The sequence below is a fragment of the Lepus europaeus genome, chromosome X (genome assembly GCF_033115175.1).
Source record: "Lepus europaeus isolate LE1 chromosome X, mLepTim1.pri, whole genome shotgun sequence".
In the NCBI taxonomy this organism is placed as follows: Eukaryota; Metazoa; Chordata; class Mammalia; order Lagomorpha; family Leporidae; genus Lepus; species Lepus europaeus.
This window is the reverse complement of record NC_084850.1, coordinates 62,187,164-62,205,968: the sequence shown is the minus strand read 5'-3', so window position 1 is coordinate 62,205,968 and position 18,805 is coordinate 62,187,164. Positions and strand designations below refer to the sequence as shown.

The following is an 18,805-nucleotide window of genomic DNA, read 5'->3' as shown; positions in this document are numbered from 1 at the left end:
GCCTCCGTGTTTCTACAAATCCTTTTCCTTCTTCATAACAGGCATTACCTTTAGGAGCAAATCCACCCTAATCACCCTAGCCCACTGAGGTCTCCACTTTGGTGGTTCCATTAATTAGCTTTCTGGCTGATGATCACACAAGGTATGTAATTGAGCATTTTTAAATCATACAGTCTTACTTGCTATTTCATATATATATATATATATATATATATATATATTCTCATGTGTGGCCTCCCTGTTGGGTACTTAGATTTCGGTGAGCTTTTATAGACCTTTCAGTTTTACTTATTTACTTATTTTAAATTTTTTTATGCTTTTGTTTTTTAAGTGAGTTGGTTCCTAAGCTATGTGTTTCACCCATACAATTGGTTGGAGAAGTAGTGGATGGTTACATTGAAAAAACTGTCCCAAGCCAAAAATCTCCTGCTAGGCCTTCATGATACCTGCGTACTTAATGAAGCTTTTCTCCTTTTGGTCCTTGTCTCCTGACAATATTCTCATTATGAAAACTGCAAATAATCCTATGCTTCTACCTCAGTAAATATCAGTGAAGAGGCCAGGGAAAGATAGCTCAGGGGCTGTTCTGGGGAAGAGGGAACCCAAGAATGCCATCCCCACTTCAGCTAGAGCCATTCTACTTTATTCTACTTTTGTTTTACAGACCAAACTTATCCTATAACTTTATTTATAAGCCATTCATCTGCAAAAAAACGTAAAAACTCATTGCTTTTTGTCAAAATTTATCATGCACAGAGATCTTCTAGAAGGACTGTTAACCTGCAGATTGCAGGGTCCCACTCCCAGAATTGCTGATAAGTTGCATTTCTAACAAGTTTCCACATGCTCTGAGCACTACTGCTTTAGGGGGATATATTGACAGCTTCCCAGAATTCTCTAGAAGCACTGGAAGCAGATGAGGGGTGGGTGTGAAGTAGAGGATTGGGAGAACATCTTCAGAAGGGAAACTGACTGGCTCAAAAAATTCCATCTCTCTGTTGATTGTTGTTTATTTGGAATCCTTTCATTTTCATGTCTGAGGTAAAAGGCCACCAATTAGGGTTTCTGACCCTAGAGTTTTGGGCTGTCACCAAATCCCAGAGGAGGCTTGCTCTATGCCTAGTCCTAAGCATAAGTGGGAGCTTCTAGAGGAACTGGTGGTCCAGGCCTTCCTGCAAGTTTGATTCACCAAGTTTTAAGTCATAGAGCCAGAAAAGACCAACATGACTTCACATAGGGCCTCTAAATGACGCAAACACACTCTTCCTCCAGCACAGGTGGTGTGATGCCGACATCAGGAAATGATAATACGTTGGGGAGAAAGAAGTGGCCAAACTTCTAATCATCCTAAATGTACAAATCAATAGAATTAGACAGCGATTTACAATATAAAGACAATTTTATTGCCAATAAAAGCCTTTAATAACTCATTTTATCCTGTTTCAGTAGGACCTTATTCTTTCTGATGAAAATCCAGTCATAGCATCTCTCATTAAAAATAAAATTATTTTGAAATAAATAAATATATAAAATAAATATCATATACATTTCATAAATAGTTTGTCCTTATGCACAGTATCCATGCTTACATTTTAATATCATTTTCGTACAACCTACCCCATCTCCCACTTCCAATGGCAGGAAAACTGCATGTCAGGACAGATGAGAAATCTGCAATGCCAATGCAGGGATGGCTTGCAGCAGGGCTGGAGCCCCAAGGATTTTCTTAAAGAGACTTTTCCAAAACTCTGTAGGTAGCATCTATGGCAGATTCCTTGGTCTTTCATTTATACCCATTGTCAAGGAATTTGGGTAGATTGTGGGGCAAGACACCCCTGGCCCTTGGCAGGAGCCTCCATTCTTTGCCATGCCACCTCAGGGGAAAGAACATGAGTAAAGAAAAACATATGTACAAGATTCCCTTGAGCCCACCCCCTCCCCCACAGCCCTCCCCAAAATAACCCAACCTTGATATACACTTTGAACAACCAGGGAACAACTGGGTTGAGTTGAACAGTAAGTGCTTCTCTGTTATCTAAATTGATAGGAAGGAAGGATTGAAAAGCTATGAGTATAGTGCTTGCAGAGACAACTGCGGCCCCCAGAGTACATGGGTCACAGAGGTCACGCTAGGGTCCATTACCTATAGCGGAAGAGGTCTCTGGACATGGAGGGCAACTTAGAAGGATCTACTGGCCTGGGTAAAAAATGGGTGAATTTCTGGTGTCGCTTAGTCCTGTATCCTTCCCGGGGTGAGCCGTCCTTATTCAAGGCCACATAATACTGTCTCTCCGAGTCCGAGTGTTTGTACAAGGTGGAGGCATACGTGTTGTACCAGTTTTCTTCAAACTGTTCCCGGAAGACACATTCACGTGTGAGTTTCTTCTGTGAGGGGAAGAAAATCAAGCAGAGGCCATTATACGTCTGTCTCTCCCATCCCTGCTTGCTGGTGGAGACGTCATGAAACAGCAATAGCCCATTGCTACTATAAAAAATCAGCTCCATCTCCCTGTATTACAGAGGTATCTTTCTTCTAAAGAGCATTACATGCTCCTGTCTGCATCTCCTTCATCCTCTTTCACGAGCCACACAAAAATGGTTTAGGTGAGATCTTTTATGAAGGGATGAGATTGGAAGAGATGGCCTCAGCTGCCTCTTTGAGCCTGAGAATTTCTGCTGGAGCCTTCCAATGCCCTGCTGGCACCCACTGAGCTTTCTCCCTACTTAGGGCTAATAATGTTCAAATCCATTGAGATTACAGCCAACTACGTTAACCGACAGGCAAAGGCCTCAGATCTATATAAAGCTCCATGGGAGGTGAGCTGTGATCTCTCCTAATGAAGGGTCTCAGGCTTGTCAGTTGGAAAGCTCAGAAAAGATCTCCTTGAAAAGCCCCTCCAATCTGGCTACTTCAAGCTGGCAGCTCTTGGGTCTCTTGCCTCTGTCCCTTCTCACACTTGATCCGGCCGCCATACTACTTGCTGAGGTTGCCGATACTGAGTGCTGGGGACAGGCCTATCTCGTAGGTGTCAGGGAAAAATGTGTTCTGATTTCATGGGGTGTGGGCAGCCAGAAAGCATGCTATGTGACTCAAAAGTCAGAGCCAGGAGTTGGGATACCCTGAAAGGGTTAAGGTCAGCAAAGTCACTCACCATTCCCCACTGCTGGGCTAGCTTCCAGGACAGAGAAAAGACACTGCAGCCCGCCCAGTCCTAGCTGGGGGCTTAGGGCTGTCACCAGACCCTGGGACCCTCCTTCTTCATATGTTTGTTTCATCTGGCTTTGGGATTCAGCTGAAGCAATCTGGAGATGAGGACTGTGGTTAACCTCAGGATCCTCAGTTTGAAGCTCAGCTCTTCCACTGTTTTTTGTTTGTTTGCTCGTTTGTTTGTTTTCTTGCACCTGCTAGTCTGCAATTCCTCTGGACACCCAGTAAAATTCAGAAGTGCTCCTTGGGGGAGTTAATGCCCCAAATCCTGAGCATCTCCTGACACACCAGCATGGCTGATGGTTATCATCAAACTGCCCCTCAAATGGAGAAGGTGAAAGCAAATGTACCACAGAAAAGCTTACGCTTTGATGAGGGGCCACAAAAGGGAGGGTGTCATGTAGCAAAGCCCTGGGTGGCCAAGAAGTCGTTAGAGGACACTAATGCTTTACAGTTGACAAAAGTGCTTTTGAGTGCTAGCTAGATAAATGTTTTTATACTTCTGCCTTACATTGTCCCAAACACCGGTGGTAATAGCCCCCGATGAAAAGAAAACCTTAAACTTACCGACCCATATAGTTCCCCTCGCTCGTTCATCCCAAGGTACAGGCCAGAGTCCACTCCCCGGATGCTGATCAGCCCTACAGCCAAGCTGATAAATTCCAGGATCCCTAGGGCAAAAAAAAATGAACACCATTCCCATTATTAACATCAGGCCAAGAGCTATGATGTGAGCTACTAGTCATTCATCCCTAACTAGAAGCCAGCTCTGTGTGCCTTTGGTGAATGGCCCGAATAAACCATCTTTGACAGCAAGATCAGAACCACAAAGAAGCCGCTCAGTCTCTCTGGGCCTCGGTCTTTCCATCTGTAAGGTGGGGGAGACAGTCTCTGTCTCTATTCAACATGTGTAGGCACATGTGGAGGAAGAGACCACAAAGAAGCCTTTGACTACGCAAGCTGCCTGATTACAAGCTGCTATTGCTATCAGATACCTCCCATTTCAAGAAATGGGAAGGCAGCCTGCTAAAAGCAAGAATGAAGCCAGGCTCTGTATCTCTCTCAAAGTCATCTCCCTCCTCACTAGGGCACACAGCATTGCCTTGCTGTCCTCTACACTGAACTTGTTTTGCACCCTCTCAGCTCCCATGTCCTTAAAGCCACATGAGGCTGTCAACTGCCTGGAGCTGATTCTAACAAAGGCCACACAGGCCACTCACTCAGTTTGTTCCCTCTGCTTATGTCAGGAGGGAATACTTGGCCTCACGAGAGCTCTCTCCTAAAAAGTGTTCTCAGCTAGTACAGCCCCAAGCTGACAAGCCTGTCATTCTCCCCTTCTCTCTTGAGAATTTTAAGTTTATCCATGGCAAAGAGTTGGCAGGTAGTACTGGATTTGATACTGATTTAAGATGTTGCAACTTTAAGGGGGAAGGGGAGAGATCCAGAAATGTCCTTTTAGCTGACAAGGTTAGAGGTGAAGATTTGAAAATATTTTCCTTTTCAGCAGGAGAAAAATTAAAAAAAAATAATCAACTACCATGAGGGGAAAAGACCCAGAAAGGAAACCCTGATCATACTGAAGACTTTGCAGTTGTGTCCTCAGATAGCACATCTCTGCATTATTATCTGGATACAGACATAATAGCCAACTAGATTCGTCTCTGATAGTGCTGTCTCTAACCACATTTCTCAACACACAGACCAAAAACTTGATATGATTGTCGGAGGCATTCAAAGCTTTGAAATGAGCTCATATCTGGCTGGCTGTCTTATCTAAAAATGAAATTCTTAAGGGTAATAATACTCTATAGAGATTGGGAATGATTCCTTAATGATCAAAAATTTTAAGTGGTTAATTGTGAAAATGGGTTCAAAACTCCAGTGAGAAGTCTCCTGCAGAGCCCCAGTGGCTTGGGCTGGTGGGTGGGTGTTCAGACATGGCAGCTTTGATGCATACCAAAGATCTACTTGAAGGATGTAAGGTACTTCAGTTGTTGATCTGTAGAACACTCAGGGTTTTGGCCTTTGGCTTCTGGCATTGGAATCTTCCAAGTTTTAGTCTCGGTTTGGTTGCTACTCTTACAGCATGAAGAAAGAAGTCCTGAACAGTGGGCCTTTGGCCTAGCAGTTAAGGTGCTGCTTAGGCCACCTGCATCCTATATCAGAGTGCCTGAGTTTGAATCCTGGCTTCCCTTCTGATTCCAGTTTCCTGCTAATACACACACTGGGAGGCAGCAGGTGATGGCTCAAATAACTTGGAGTGAGTTCCTGACTCCCAGCTTCTGCCTCCAGCCTGGGGCTACTGCAGGCATCCAGGGAGTGAACTAGAGGATGGGAGCTCGCTCTCTCTCCCACCCTCCCCCCTTTTACTTCTCAAATAAATAAATAAAAAGTAAAAAAAGAAAGGAGTCTTGAGAAAAGAGACTGACACACAGAGGTGGGAGGGAAGGGAAAATAGCTACTGCCAGGTAGGGGTCTGCCCTGTTTAGATTTTTAATGACTTGTAAGTGGACATAGGAAGACTGCTTATCCTGGCCTCAAAAGACATTCAGCTGAGAGTGATGAGATAATCAAGATCCAGAACAATTTCAAAACAATGGGCAAGTGGGTTGATGCCAGCAAAATAAGCTGAATGAGAATCCATGCCTTGCGCTTTAGTCCCCAAAATCAATTTCCTGAGGTGTTTTGTGTTTGGGATTCTGTTGGGGGCGGGGAAGCCTCAAGTGCAGACAGCTGAATTAACCACACCCCTTAGTCTATGGCCCATTGCATAACTGGTCTGGGCAAGAGCTGTTGTGTGATCTCTTTCTTTGTTTACCTCCATTCCCTGCTTCCATCTGCCTCCCCACTTCAGGCAACCATATATATTCTTTTTTTTTTTTTTTGACAGGCAGAGTTAGTGAGAGAGAGAGACAGAGAGAAAGGTCTTCCTTTGCCGTTGGTTCACCCTCCAAGTGGCCGCCACGGCGGGTGTGCTGCACTGATCTGAAGCCAGGAGCCAGGTGCTTATCCTGGTCTCCCATGCGGGTGCAGGGCCCAAGGACCTGGGCCATCCTCCACTGCAATCCCAGGCCACAGCAGAGAGCTGGACTGGAAGAGGAGCAACCAGGACAGAATCTGGCACCCCGACCGGGACTAGAACCCAGGGTGCCGGCACTGCAGGTGGAGGATTAGCCAAGTGAGCCGCGGCACCGGCCCATATATATTCTTTTGAAACTATGGACCATTATTTTGTATTTTTGAGCACCTTCATTATATGCAAGTCTGCTCATCTCTTCAATGGGCAGGTGTGGTTTAGCAAAACACACACACTAGCTTACAGGATTTGAATGACTAGAGTAAGCTCAGTGTGCTGGGTGATTCGCAAGATTATGAAAAAGTTAATGTAAACTTGGTCACATAGGGGCCAGCACTTTGGTGTAGCAGGTGAAGCTGCCACCTGTAGTGCTGTCATCCCATATGGGCACCGGTTCAAGTCCCAGCTGCTCCACTTCTGATCCAGCTCTCTGCTATGGCCTGGGAAAGCAGTGGAAGATGGCCCAAGTCCTTTGGCCCCTGCACCCACGTGGGAGACCCAGAAGGAGCTCCTGGCTCCTGGCTTTGGATCAGCACAACTCTGGCCGTTGCAGCCATCTCAACATTGAATCAGCGGATGGAAGACCTGTCTCTCTCTGCCTCTCCTTCTCACTCTATCTAACTGACTTTCAAGTAAATAAATAACATCTTAAAAAACAATTGGTCATGTAAAAATAAAATCATTCAAAAGTTAGTGAAAAATAGAAAAAGGGATAAAAGTCATTGTGAGATAGGGCAGCATTGCTAGAGATCTAGTAACTAGCACCGTGGAGGGGACTGGCCCACTCTGCTCTGCCTTGACTGGACTACAGTGAGACTCCGGTGGGTGGTTCTACTGTGTTTGGGAGAGGGATCTGGAAGAACAGGGGCGTGTTCAAAGTGGAGCTGCCAGTGTGGCTGGGAAAGTGGGAAGCAGGTGATGACGCAGCTCTGAGGGCTGCCCTGGAAGGGACACCAGCGTCCTGGAGCCTGCAGTTCTTTGCTTTGTTCAGACAGCTGACTTCCAAGCTTCGAGCCTTGGTTCCCTCCTTCCCTAAGTATCTCATGTCTCCAACTACCCTGAGCTCATTAAGTAGCACAGGACAGCTTGTGATCTCACCGCCCCAGACCCGGTGTGAGAACAAATCATGAAACCCAAGAGGTGTGGCCATTTGAGTCACCACCGTTTTTCTCCAACTCTGTGTTCACCCCGATGCCAAAGGACAGATCATACAGGAAGTCACTTGGGTTGGGTCCAGGAACAGGGGTCTCCAACAGCTGGAATCATCCCTGCCCAGCTGTCTCTGGGCATCATTTCCCTTTGCCAACTTTCCTATTAGCTGGATTCAGACTGTGGGAACCCAGGGGCACATGATGATGGAACAGATATTCCTAAACCTTCTCCTGAGTCCCTGCCAGCATGAACGGGGAGAGAAAACAAGCCATTTTCCTATTTTCCCAGCCACAGCTGGACAGGGGTGTTAACAGCAAAGTGTTGAGGCACAGTGTTAAGTAGGCAAAAATTGTCCTCAGTACTTTTACCCCTTCATGGCCCAGGACTTCCCTCTACTCTGCCTCATCTTGACCTGTGCACCTCAGGCTCTGGCCTTTTCTTGACAAGTTCCAGACTCTTCTCTTCTTACACCTCTCCAGGGCCTCAATCAAAATGGATCTGTCCTGGGCCCCACTGCTTCAGAACCCAGCGAGATGAATGGCTAATATGTCATTTAATCTGGTTCCACAACTGGCCTGAGCTCCCTCAGCCACCTTTTCAGACCTTCAGGGCCAAGACGGTGCTGCTTTGGCATTTTGCCAAATAAGAACCAGATCACTGGAAAGCCCAAGCAGCTGCATGAGCCTGCTCCATCCCACCTGGCAGGAGGCCTCTCCTCCAGTCTGGCTCCCAAGCTCAGTGCTGCCGGTCCACAGGTGCCCCTCAGGAATGTCAGGATCTCTGTGAACCTCGTGTAAACGCCACCAGCCAGGCGGGGATTGAATACTCCTGGCTACTGACTGCAGATGGAGAGCGGGGAGCATATGCTATGCCAACAGGTTATTATTTGGAGTCGGGGCTGCTCTTGGGCTCAGCCTGACTCGTTCTGAACACATGGATTCCAGGGTAATCCTTGGGGGCCCTGCTCTCCAATTACAACAAATAGCTATTTACTTTACATGGCCTTTGGAGACTACCTCCTCCCCCCAAGCAGAAATCTATAATATTTTATATCTTAAGTCTGGCCTACTTTACTCTGCTGGAATGTTGACTGCTAAAGCACTTATGGAATGTTAACGTTTCGATTTATTGAATACCCTGGCTGATTAACTCAAATGTGGAGGGAGGAGAGGGTTAGCAAACGCAAACGCCACCTCTTTCTGTGCCAAAAGCTAAACTGAGAAAAGAGTAAGTATGTGTTTGAAAGTTGGCAGGGGAGGTTGCAAAGAGACAGCTTTGACCAGTTATCATTTCCTTTACAGGAAATACACGGAACTGCCAGGAAGTCAGAGAAGGAGAAAAGGGAAAAGGTGATGCAGAGGTGGTCTCAGGTAGTGTGTGTGCATGTGTATGTGTGTGAGTGTGAGTGTGTGTGTGCGAGTTTGAAAGGCAAAACCAAAAATGAAGCCATCAGTTAAGCAGCAGCGAAAACATCCCTTCCTCCTGCCAGTTTTATTTCCTTTGGTTTCTCCTTAATCTTAACACCCTTAGCAGGTCTGGGAGATGAAAAGGAATCAAGATGTGTCTTTAGGGAGGTAATTAAAGACCGCTTATCCCAAGAGCCTATTACTGATTTATGTTGACCTTCTAGGTTATTGGGCTCTGCTTATGCACAGAGTCAGACAAACACTTGTTAACCGCTGGGAGCTATGCTCACAGTTCCTCCACCTTTGCTGCCCCCACTCTGCATTTCTCCATCATATCTTGGCTTTTCTTTTATATAGCAGCAAGGACCTATCCCAGTGTCTTTAGGCCATTTCTGGGGGTCTCTCAGGCCAGGGTGGAAGTCTTATTCCTTACGATGAGGAACGAAAGGGGACTGCAAAACTCACAAGCGATGGGAGGGAAAGGAGCCAAGTGAGCACTCCTCCTCCTCCCACCCCACCTTATCAGCCTTTGGAGGACCTGCTGCAAGTTTATACAGACACCTGCACCCCTCCATTACCCCTCCCAACCTACTGTACTCCAGCTCCATTTGAGTGCATTTTTCCAAGATGACATAGACCTCATTAGGGTTCCTGCCTGCTCCCAGCAAGGAAGAGCAACCCTGGCCCTAAGTTGTTTGCTAGACACTGCTTTACCGAGCAAGTGGCCCCTAGGCCCCCTGCTTTACTGTGCACTCCAAGATGCAGCTCTAGCAAGGCACGATGGAGCGGTTTGGGAGACCCTGGGGGAAGGGTGGGGACAAGAAAAGAACAGGGTTGTTGCTTGGAGGGTAGGCAGAGCCTCTTTACTGCCTTAGGGGTAGAAGGTGCCCTTCTTGGATTATAGTGTCCTTAGGAGAAAGCAGAGGCCATGGGGGGAGGAAGGAGAGCCACCACAGCACCCACATGATGGCTTAATAGAGACCAGACTAGGAAATTAAACATTAAATTGGCAAATTAATGAGTGAACACATTTGCTTAGAAACCTAATGATCTCTCTCAGAGATCAAGGCTCCTATTAATTGTGTAATGAGTTCTTTGTGAGACAGACAGCTGTGTCCTTTGAACAGCCCGCATAGGGGTGGGCAGGGAGACAAACCTGGATGCAGGTTACATGTCTCCTGTCCCGGGGCTGGGAGACACCTGTTTTGGGGGTGGGGAGTGGGCCCGGGACGGTTTCCTCACCGAATCAAGGAGCCCAGAGGTAGTCCCGGGCAAAAGCTTGCTCAGGACTTGTGCCCTCACACGTTGAACACCGCAAGGTTTTTCTACATTCCCTGATATCCAGCTCAGGCCATGCCGCCTGGATTGTCTCCTACCCTAAGCAGAGCAACCCGAGGCAGGCAGGTGCCACGGCTGCCAGGTCCTCACCGCCAAAATCGACTCGGGCACGAGCCACACGCCCACCACGCCCAGGGCCCATGCAGACTCCCGCTCCGGGCAATCAGCCGCGACAGCGACAGCCCTGTTACCCACAAAGCTCAGCCCAGCACTGCAGCGATGGTCCCGGCCTCCAAGGCGAGAACTCCCACTCCTCGCCCAGCTCCACCTGCTTTCGTGGAGGCTCCGAGTCCAGCTCCCAGAACTGAGCCCCCCTCTCTCTCCTGGGGAGGGAGGGTGGAGTGGGGACAGGAAAGGCCACACCGCAGGGGGCCCCCGCCCCCTCCCGGGAGCGTCCGGGGGTGCCCCGCGCCTGATGCCGCGCGGCTCCGGTCCGCGCCGTCGCGTCCCGCCTGGACGGGCCCGCACAGCACCAAACCGGGGTCAGTATGCGGGCCCCGCACGGGAACCCGGAGCCGTCGGCTCCTCAGAGCGCCGCCCGCCCGCCTCCCTACCGGCCTGGCCCCGTGCTCACCGAAGCGACTGTGGTCGTGGCGGGTGCCATGCACCGTGCCGTTGGGGAAGATTTCCAGGTGGAAGCCGGTGCGGCAGTAGAGCTGGCGGCGCCGCAGGATCCCCTTCAGGTGGGCGAAGTCCGTGGGCGAGCCGCGCTGCAGTTTCCCCTCGATCTGGCCCAGGCGCTCGTTCAGGAAACCCGGGGAGTCAGCTAAGGGCACGTTCCCCAGAGACGAGGAGAAGCCGTGCAGATCCCAGTCCAAGGAGGCGAAGACCCCCCCCACCTCCGCCATGGCGGGGCCGACAGCGGCGCAGGCTGTGCGGGGCGCGCGCGGGCCGAGCCGGGGCCGCGGGGCGCGAACTGCCTCTCCCCGCGGCGGGCGCGGGCGACTCGGCGGCGCTCGCTCGCTCGCTCGCTCCGCGCTCTGCCCAGCTGCAGTCGACGTCTGTTCGCGTCCAAGGAACTTCTCAGCGGCGGGGAGCGTGGGGCAGCGCGCTCCTGACCTTGCTCTCAGTCGAAATGCGGCTTCCCGTCCGCATCCATCTCCCCCGGTCTCTCATAGCTGGCTTCGTCGAGCTATCAGATGCAAACAGCACTTTATATACATACCCACTCCCCTTACATTGACATATTGGATATTTAAATACAAGCCACACCTCACTGGCATCCCCTCCGAGATTGGTGTGTGGGTTCTTTTTTTTTTTTTTTTTTTCCCCTTCTCGTATCCATTTGGCTCTTTTTGGGAGAGGGGGGTGGAGGGGGGGAGAGAGTGAGCGAGCTTCACTCCCTCTTTTATTATGAAAAAAAAAATGGCAGGAAAAAGCTACACATTGCAGTGAGGCGTAACTGCTTTTGGCAGGTTTTTCTGAAACTGCTGATGAAATAACGGAGCCCAGTGCGTGGAGGCTGTTGGCGCCCACGGCCACTCAGGCCCGTTCCGTGGGGGTCTGTCTGTCTCTCTGCTGCGCGGGGGCCGTCCCCACCTCCCACGCCTCCGCGGGCTGCTTGCCTTTGGAAAGAGCAGTGAGGCTGGGGTGGGCGGGTGGGGTTCACGCGCTTCCAAGCCCCTCTTGCTCCTCAGCTGGTCTGAGGCTGCGGAAGGGGCATCTGGCCCGGGGCCGGGGCTCCCTGGTTCTTTGTTTCGTTGTCCCTCTAGTCCCACTCCCCACCTGTAGATCGGCAGGGGGCTGAGAAAGTGAAAAATCCGGAAGCGAATACAGTTGCAAAATGTGGGACTGGAGATGGTGACCGTCCCTGCAGACACCAAGGCGGGAGCCTTAAGGGGTCTGGGAGGAGCGGGAAACCCCACGGAGCAAAGAAGACATTTTTTTGAAAAGGGACGTTAGGACTCAAGAACAGGAGAGAAGGGAGGGGGGAGTAAGAAATAGAAAGCGATCTTTTTGAAAAATGATCTCCGCTGGCTCTCTGGGCGCACTTTTACAAGGCTCTGGAGAGCGAGCTCGATGAGAGGCCATTGGAAGCCTGGTGGGGGCTTCCCCCACCTCTTTTCTTTTTTGGAAACAGGTGTTTCCTCGCTCTGTCCTGTGCCCTGCTCTGAGATCTTCTATCAGGAAGAGCGGCAGTTGGGGCGGAAAGCGGCGGCGGCCAGAGCAACTGGCAGCATCGAGAAGACCTGGAGAGCAGGTGCCGGGTCTGCCCCGCGTTCCCGCGCCTCTGTCCCACACCTGAACCCCGAGGCCCCTCTTGAGCCCTGGCGCTCGGCGTCCAGCTCGCCTATTAAACGGCGTTGTTGCTTGCAGTTTCCACCCGCAGCCGGCGCTGGCCGCTTTCCCAGGCTCCCGCAGGAGAAGCTGAATACAGCGAGCCCCGCGCCCTCCCCTCCTCGACGCGTCCTTCCCCAATTGCCCCCCACCCCGCCTTTGCAGCGCCTCCTGCTGGAGACCCCGCTTCTCACAGCCAGTTTGAATTCAGGGTCAGCATGAGATGAGAAAAGCGACTTGGCTCCAGTTAGTGCAATTACAGGTCCTGCTCCTGGACTCCCACTTGTGCCCCAGGCTCACTCCCTGGAGCTGTAACAATTCTGTTTGGAGCATCGTGACTTGGAACTGGTGTGTCTCCCTAGCTCAGACAGAGCCTCCAGAAGTCTGGCACTTAGTAAGCACTCAGAAATAATCCAGTGGGTTCCCAGTGGTAGGTGACATGCAAATACAAAAGGTGGCTTGCATACTGGGGTATTTCCAAATGAAATGAAGGGTTGGCTGGGATTTGCTTTAAAACAATCCAAAGTAAGAAGGCAAAAAGAGTGGAAGTATAGGTCCCATATTGTCCATGTGTTGCTAACTATTGAAACTTGGTAATGGGTATATAGGCATTTATTATACTATATGAAATTATATATGCATGTAATATACATGAAATATATATGAAAATTTCCTTAATAAGGCTTATAAATTGGGACTGACATAAAACAGCAACAAAGGAAGGCTTCTCCACTGTGAAGAGTTTGTGAATTAAGTGGGCAAGTGGAGAAGAAGGGGTGGAGGTTACGACCAGTACATAAATGACTATAAGACGAAACACAGTAAGATGCACAGTAGTGCTGTGTGGGTTCAGAAAGCAGAGAGAAGACTGCTGTGGAGGATTAGGGCCTGCTTCTCAACTAAGGTGGCCTTTGTACTGGATGGGCCTTCAAGGGAAGCTGAGAAGAATTTTCCAAATTCATATGGGCCTCTTCCAGGAAGGAGAAAATAAAAACAAGTGGAACCATTTTAATTGGTAAAGCCTAATTCTTGGGGATTTTTAGTGAGTGCCACAGAAAATAGACAAAACTGCTTTGAGAAGCATGTGATATAAAGAATTTAGATGTCTCCATGAGGATATAAATTACTCACTGATAAAGGCAAAAGCCATTTCCTCCACAGTCACTTCAGGGCATTTCTGCATTTGTCCCAAAGTCACTAACCACACTTGGCACATATAGAGTCCCACTTGATTGAAGGGCAGTGATACAAGCATTCCATTGCCTTTCTGGGGCTCTTTTGAGACATAAGCAGCCTGATAATCCCGTTTGAAATGCTTCTATGAAGCATCCCGCTTGATGGAGCGCTTTCATAAAAGTTATTTAATTTCTACAACCTTGTGGCGAGGGAAGTGTCATTATCCCCATTATATTTATTTGAAAGGCAGAGAGAGGAGTATCTTCTATCATCTGGTTCACTCCCCAGTGTCTGCACAAAAGCCCTGGCTGGGCCAGGCTGAAGCCAGGAGCCAGAAATGCCCCCCCCCAGGTCTTTCATATTGGTGGCAGGAGCTAAGTCTTTGAGTTATCACCTGCTGCTTTCCCAGGGTGCACATTAGAAGGAAGCTAGAATAAGAAGCAGAAGTGAAGGGGATGGTGCTGTGGTGTAGCAGGTAAAAGCAGCTCCCTGCAGTTCGAGTCCCGGCTGCTCCACTTCCCATCCAGTTTTCTGCTGTGGCCTGGAAAAGCAGTGGAAGATAACCCAAGTCCTTGGGCCCCTGCACCCACATGGGAGACCCGGAAGAAGCTCCTGGCTCTTGGCTTCAGATTGGCCCAGCTCTGGCTGTTGCAGGCATCTGGAGAGTGAACCAGGGGATGGAAGACCTCTCTCTCTCTCTGCCTCTGCCTTTGTAACTCGGCCTTTCAAATAAATAAATAAATCTAGAAAGAAAAAACAAGTGAAAATGGGACTCGAACCCAGGCACTCCAGTAGGGGATGCAGGCATCCCAAGTGGCTTCTTAACTATGAAGCCAAACACCTGCCCCTATCTGTATTGTATTGGCAAAGACATGGATGGATATGTTTGCTAAGTGGTCATCGGAGAATCATATAGGCAATAAATAGTAAGGTCCTGATTTAATCTCACATCCACCAGGAGCGAATTATACTCAACCTATGGGATTTGGAATTATGCAGAGGTTGGCCTGTTGAAGACAGTGAGATTTCAGAATGTTTCCGTTTATAGAAAATCCTCAGCAGAACACACCTCAAGCCAGGATTGTGCTGCGTTTATGGAATGAGAAGGAAATGTATATAAAAAAATGAAACAAAACCTCACTGGACTCAGGGTATGATTTATAAAATGAAGAGAAGTGTAGCCCTTCCCAGGGGTACTGTAAGGATTGAGAAGACAGCAGTGCCCAGCATTATGTCAGGCCCATGGAAGACACTCAACATATCTGAGACTTCTTCCTTCTTTCCCAATACCTCACAAGGTTGATGTAAAAATCAAATCAACTTACATGTAAAGGACATGGAAAAATAAAAGTTCTTAAGGAAAAGGAGAGTTCTGACTCAGGCTAGAAAAGACCAGGGGCTGGCAGCAGCCTGCCAGGCTCTGTTTCTTGGGGGAAGGAGAAGGTGGTGCTTATAATCATGCGGGTGGGACCGGTGCCGCGGCATAGCAGGTAAAGCTGCCGCCTGCAGTGCTGGTATCCCATATGGGCGTCAGTTTGAGACCTGGCTGCTCCTCTTCCGATCCAGCTCTCTGCTATGGCCTGGGAAAGCAGTAGAAGATGGCCCAAGTGCTTGGGCCCCTGCACCTGCATGGGAGACCTGGAAGAAACTCCTGGCTCCTGGCTTTGGACCTGCCCAGCTCCTGCCATTGCGGCCATTTGGGGAGTGAACCAGCGGATGTAAGTCCTCTCTCTCTCTGTCTCTCCTTCTCTCTGTAGCTCTACCTTTCAAATAAATAAATAAATCTTAAAAAAATCTTTAAAAATTTAGTAAAAAATATTTTTAAAAAATCTTAAAAAAAATATTGCTGGTGCTTACCTCCCCACTGCTAACACAGCCTGGGGAGGTAGCAAAGTCATGTCTTGAGCTGTTATTTTGCCCAGTGTTTCATTTTCTGGATAAACTGTTTTTTCCTTCTTAATTTCCCTGAGAGGGGGCAAGGAGAGCTGTATTGTTAGAAGATTCCTGCAGGGGGCACAATCAATCACATCCATTGCTTCTATTTACTGAACACTTAACACAGTGGTTAAGCACTGCCTGGGGGTGCTTTCCATGTTCTCTCTATCTCTCTCTCTCCCTCTCCATCTCCCTCTCCCTTTCCCCCCTCTCTTTTAAAAAAGCTTTATTATTTATTTAAGAAGTAGAGTTACAGACAGAGAGGGAGAGACAAAGTCTTCCATCTGCTGGTTCACTCCCCAAATGACAGCAACAGCCAGAGCTGGGCTGATCTGAAGCCAGGAGCCAGGAGCTTCTTCTGGGTCTCCCACGTGGGTACAAGGGCCAAGCACTTGGGCCGTCTTCTACTGCTTTCCCAAGCCATACCAGAGAGCTAGATCAGAAATCCAGATTTCCCAAGCTGGATTGGAAGTAGAGCAGCTGGGACTCGAACCGGCACCCATATGGGATGCCTGCGTTGCAAGTGGCAGCTTTACCCGCTATGCCACGATACTGGCCCTTCCATGCATTATCTCTTGATAGTGTTATCACAACTCTAAGAACTAGTTATATTTCCATTTTATTTATTTATTTAAAAAGATTTATTTATTTGAAAGGCAGAGTTACAGAGATGCAAAGGCAGAGGCAGATAGAGAGAGAAAGGTCTTCCATCCACTGGTTCACTCCCCAAATGGCTGCAACAGCAGGAGCTGGGCGGATCCAAAGCCAGGAGCCAGGAGCTTCTTCCAGGTGTTTCATATGGGTGCAGGACCATCTTCCACTGCTTTCCCAGGCCATAGCAGAGAGCTGGATCAGAAATGGAGCAGCTGAGACTCCAACTGGCGCCCATATGGGATGCCTGCACTGCAGAGTGGGGCTTTAACCCACTGTGCCACAGTGCCGGCCCCTTATATTTCCATTTTACAGGTGAGGAAGTTGGGGTCTGAAGAGATTCAGTAACTCATAGTACAGTAGAACTTAAATCCAGGTAATTCTTTAAAAAATTTATTTATTTATTTGATAGGCAGTTACAGAGAGAGAGGGAGAGACAGAGAAATCTTTCATGTGCTGGTTCACTCCCAAATGGCTTTAACAGCCAGGGCTGGGCCAGGCTGAAGCAAGGAGACAGGAAGTCTATCTCGGTCTCCCATGTGAGTGGCAGGGACCAAGTACTTGTACCATCTTCCTCTGCCTTCCCAGGTACATTAGCAGGAATATGGATAGGAAATGGAGTAGCCAATACTGAAACCAGCATTCTAATATAGGATGCTGGCATCTCAAGCTGTGACTTAATCTGCTGTGCCACCCCAGGTAATTCTTAACATGTGACCTTAAGTTAGGACATCACCAAAACCGACTGCCTCAATCAATTTACTTCTTAAAGAACCTGTATTACCCTTTTGTCCTTTTTTCTTGCCTCCCCTTCCTGTTTTTCATGTTTCATGTGGACAGAGGTACAGCGTAGTGGTTGAACATTCCACCTTTCATGTTCATTATTGGAGCTTTAAGCTCGTCTCGGTGTGGGGCCTGTTATCTCTTCTGTACGATGCAGATGATGATGGGGGTCATCACCTCATAGGGTTAATGTGAGGTTTACATGAAATAACACTCAGAATGTGCTTAAAACTGTGCCTGACACATATTAAGATGTTATTGTTCTTTTTAATTTTTTAATTTAGCTTTTTAAAGATGTATTTATGTATTTGAAAGGCAGAAATATGGAGAGAGAGAGAGAGAGAGAGAGAGAGAGAGAGAATCTTCTATCTGCTGGTTTACCTCCCAAATGGCTGCAATGCTGGAGCCAGGCCAGTCCAAAGCCAGGAGGCAAGAGCGTCTTCTGGGTTTCTCATGTGGGTACAGGGGCACAAGCAATTGGGCCATCTTCCACTGCTTTGCAGGAGCAGGATTGGAAGTGGAGCAACTGGGACTTGAACTGGTGCCTATATGGGATGCTGGCACTGCAGGCTGAGGCTTAAGCTTCTATGCCACAGCACCAGCCCCAGTGTCACTGTTCTTAATATTATGTACATCTTGCCTCGCCCCAGTCATATTTCCTCCAAGGTGTCTGAAAAGTATGCTCATTTTTTCCTAAGGAGGGGATGAAATGGGTCAAAATACTGCCCAAGTCACTGCAAAGCAATCAATCCCAATCCTATTCAGCTTCATGTGATACTGGGTCAATCTTTGTTCTCTCTGGGCTTTTGAAGACTTATCTCAAGAACCGAGTGATCACACGGTCAGCACTGGGTAGTTGAGTAGCTAGTGAGGGTGGGGTGAGGCCTACGAAAACCAGGAAATCACCCATGTGTATAATTCCACTTATTGGGCATCCTAAGTGCCAGGCACTCTTCTAAGGGCCTTAAATTTAAATCGTGCCATATTATCATGAGGTAGATGCTATTCTTATACTGATTTTAAACAGATGGCAAAACTTAGGGCTTGAGAGGTTAAGTAACTTGCTCAAGGTCCTACAGCTGGTGTGCAGTGGGACTGAAATTCAGCCCTGGAGTCTGGCTCCATTGACTGTGCTGTTGATCCCTAAACCACTCTGAAAGGAGTCAGAGCCTTGTTCAAAAAAGCGAGTATGACTCGCCAGTCTTCTGGACAAGGAAAATCCCAGGTTGAAAGAGAACACACTCTCTCTCTCTCTCTTAATTTGCTTCCCTCTTTCTCCCTCTCCCCTTTCTTCTTTCTCCTAGATGATCTGTATCTAGTTTGTGAAGTCTGTGGAAAGACTACCTTCCATCTCCCTACCCCCAATTCTAGGCCCCAGAGAGGAAAGGGAATCTGTTTGGCTGGGACGAGCCCCCATCTTACCTGAATGGCCAGTCTCCTGAAGTGACACTGAGCCACAAGTCTCCTTTGTCTCTGCTGTCATTCTTCTGTGGGCCTACCTGTAATGGGGGTGGGTAATGGACCATTTATTCTGGCTGTAACTTGACATTAGTCGGCAGGTGATGACATCTTTGTGAAATGATCTGTTCTCTGAGAGGAACGGGACACCATGGAATGTGCCTCTAACCCTGGCAGCCTGGGTCACTTCTCAACTTGGTGTGTGTGACTGAATGTAGGTATCAATGATGGCTGTGTACATCTGGGGCTGGGTGTTGGGGGAGGAGAAGTGTAGGCAGAGACTATGGTTGTATTGGTTTTCCCGATACAAATGTGTGCTTGTGTGCATTATCTGTGACTGTGTGC

The 18,805-nt window shown here is 48.5% G+C and overlaps 1 protein-coding gene across 1 annotated transcript; it reads right to left on the bottom strand.

Annotated features, from left to right (window-relative positions):
* Positions 1 to 1,920: 1,920 nt before the first annotated feature.
* FGF16 (fibroblast growth factor 16) lies at positions 1,921 to 11,028 on the bottom strand. The gene is made up of 3 exons (XM_062183848.1): positions 10,755 to 11,028; positions 3,776 to 3,879; positions 1,921 to 2,385 (listed from the first exon to the last, which is right to left on the bottom strand). The coding sequence occupies exons 1-3, from the start codon at positions 11,026 to 11,028 to the stop codon at positions 2,140 to 2,142; spliced, it is 624 nt and encodes a 207-aa protein (XP_062039832.1). The 3' UTR covers positions 1,921 to 2,139.
* Between the last annotated feature and the right edge of the window lie 7,777 nt (positions 11,029 to 18,805).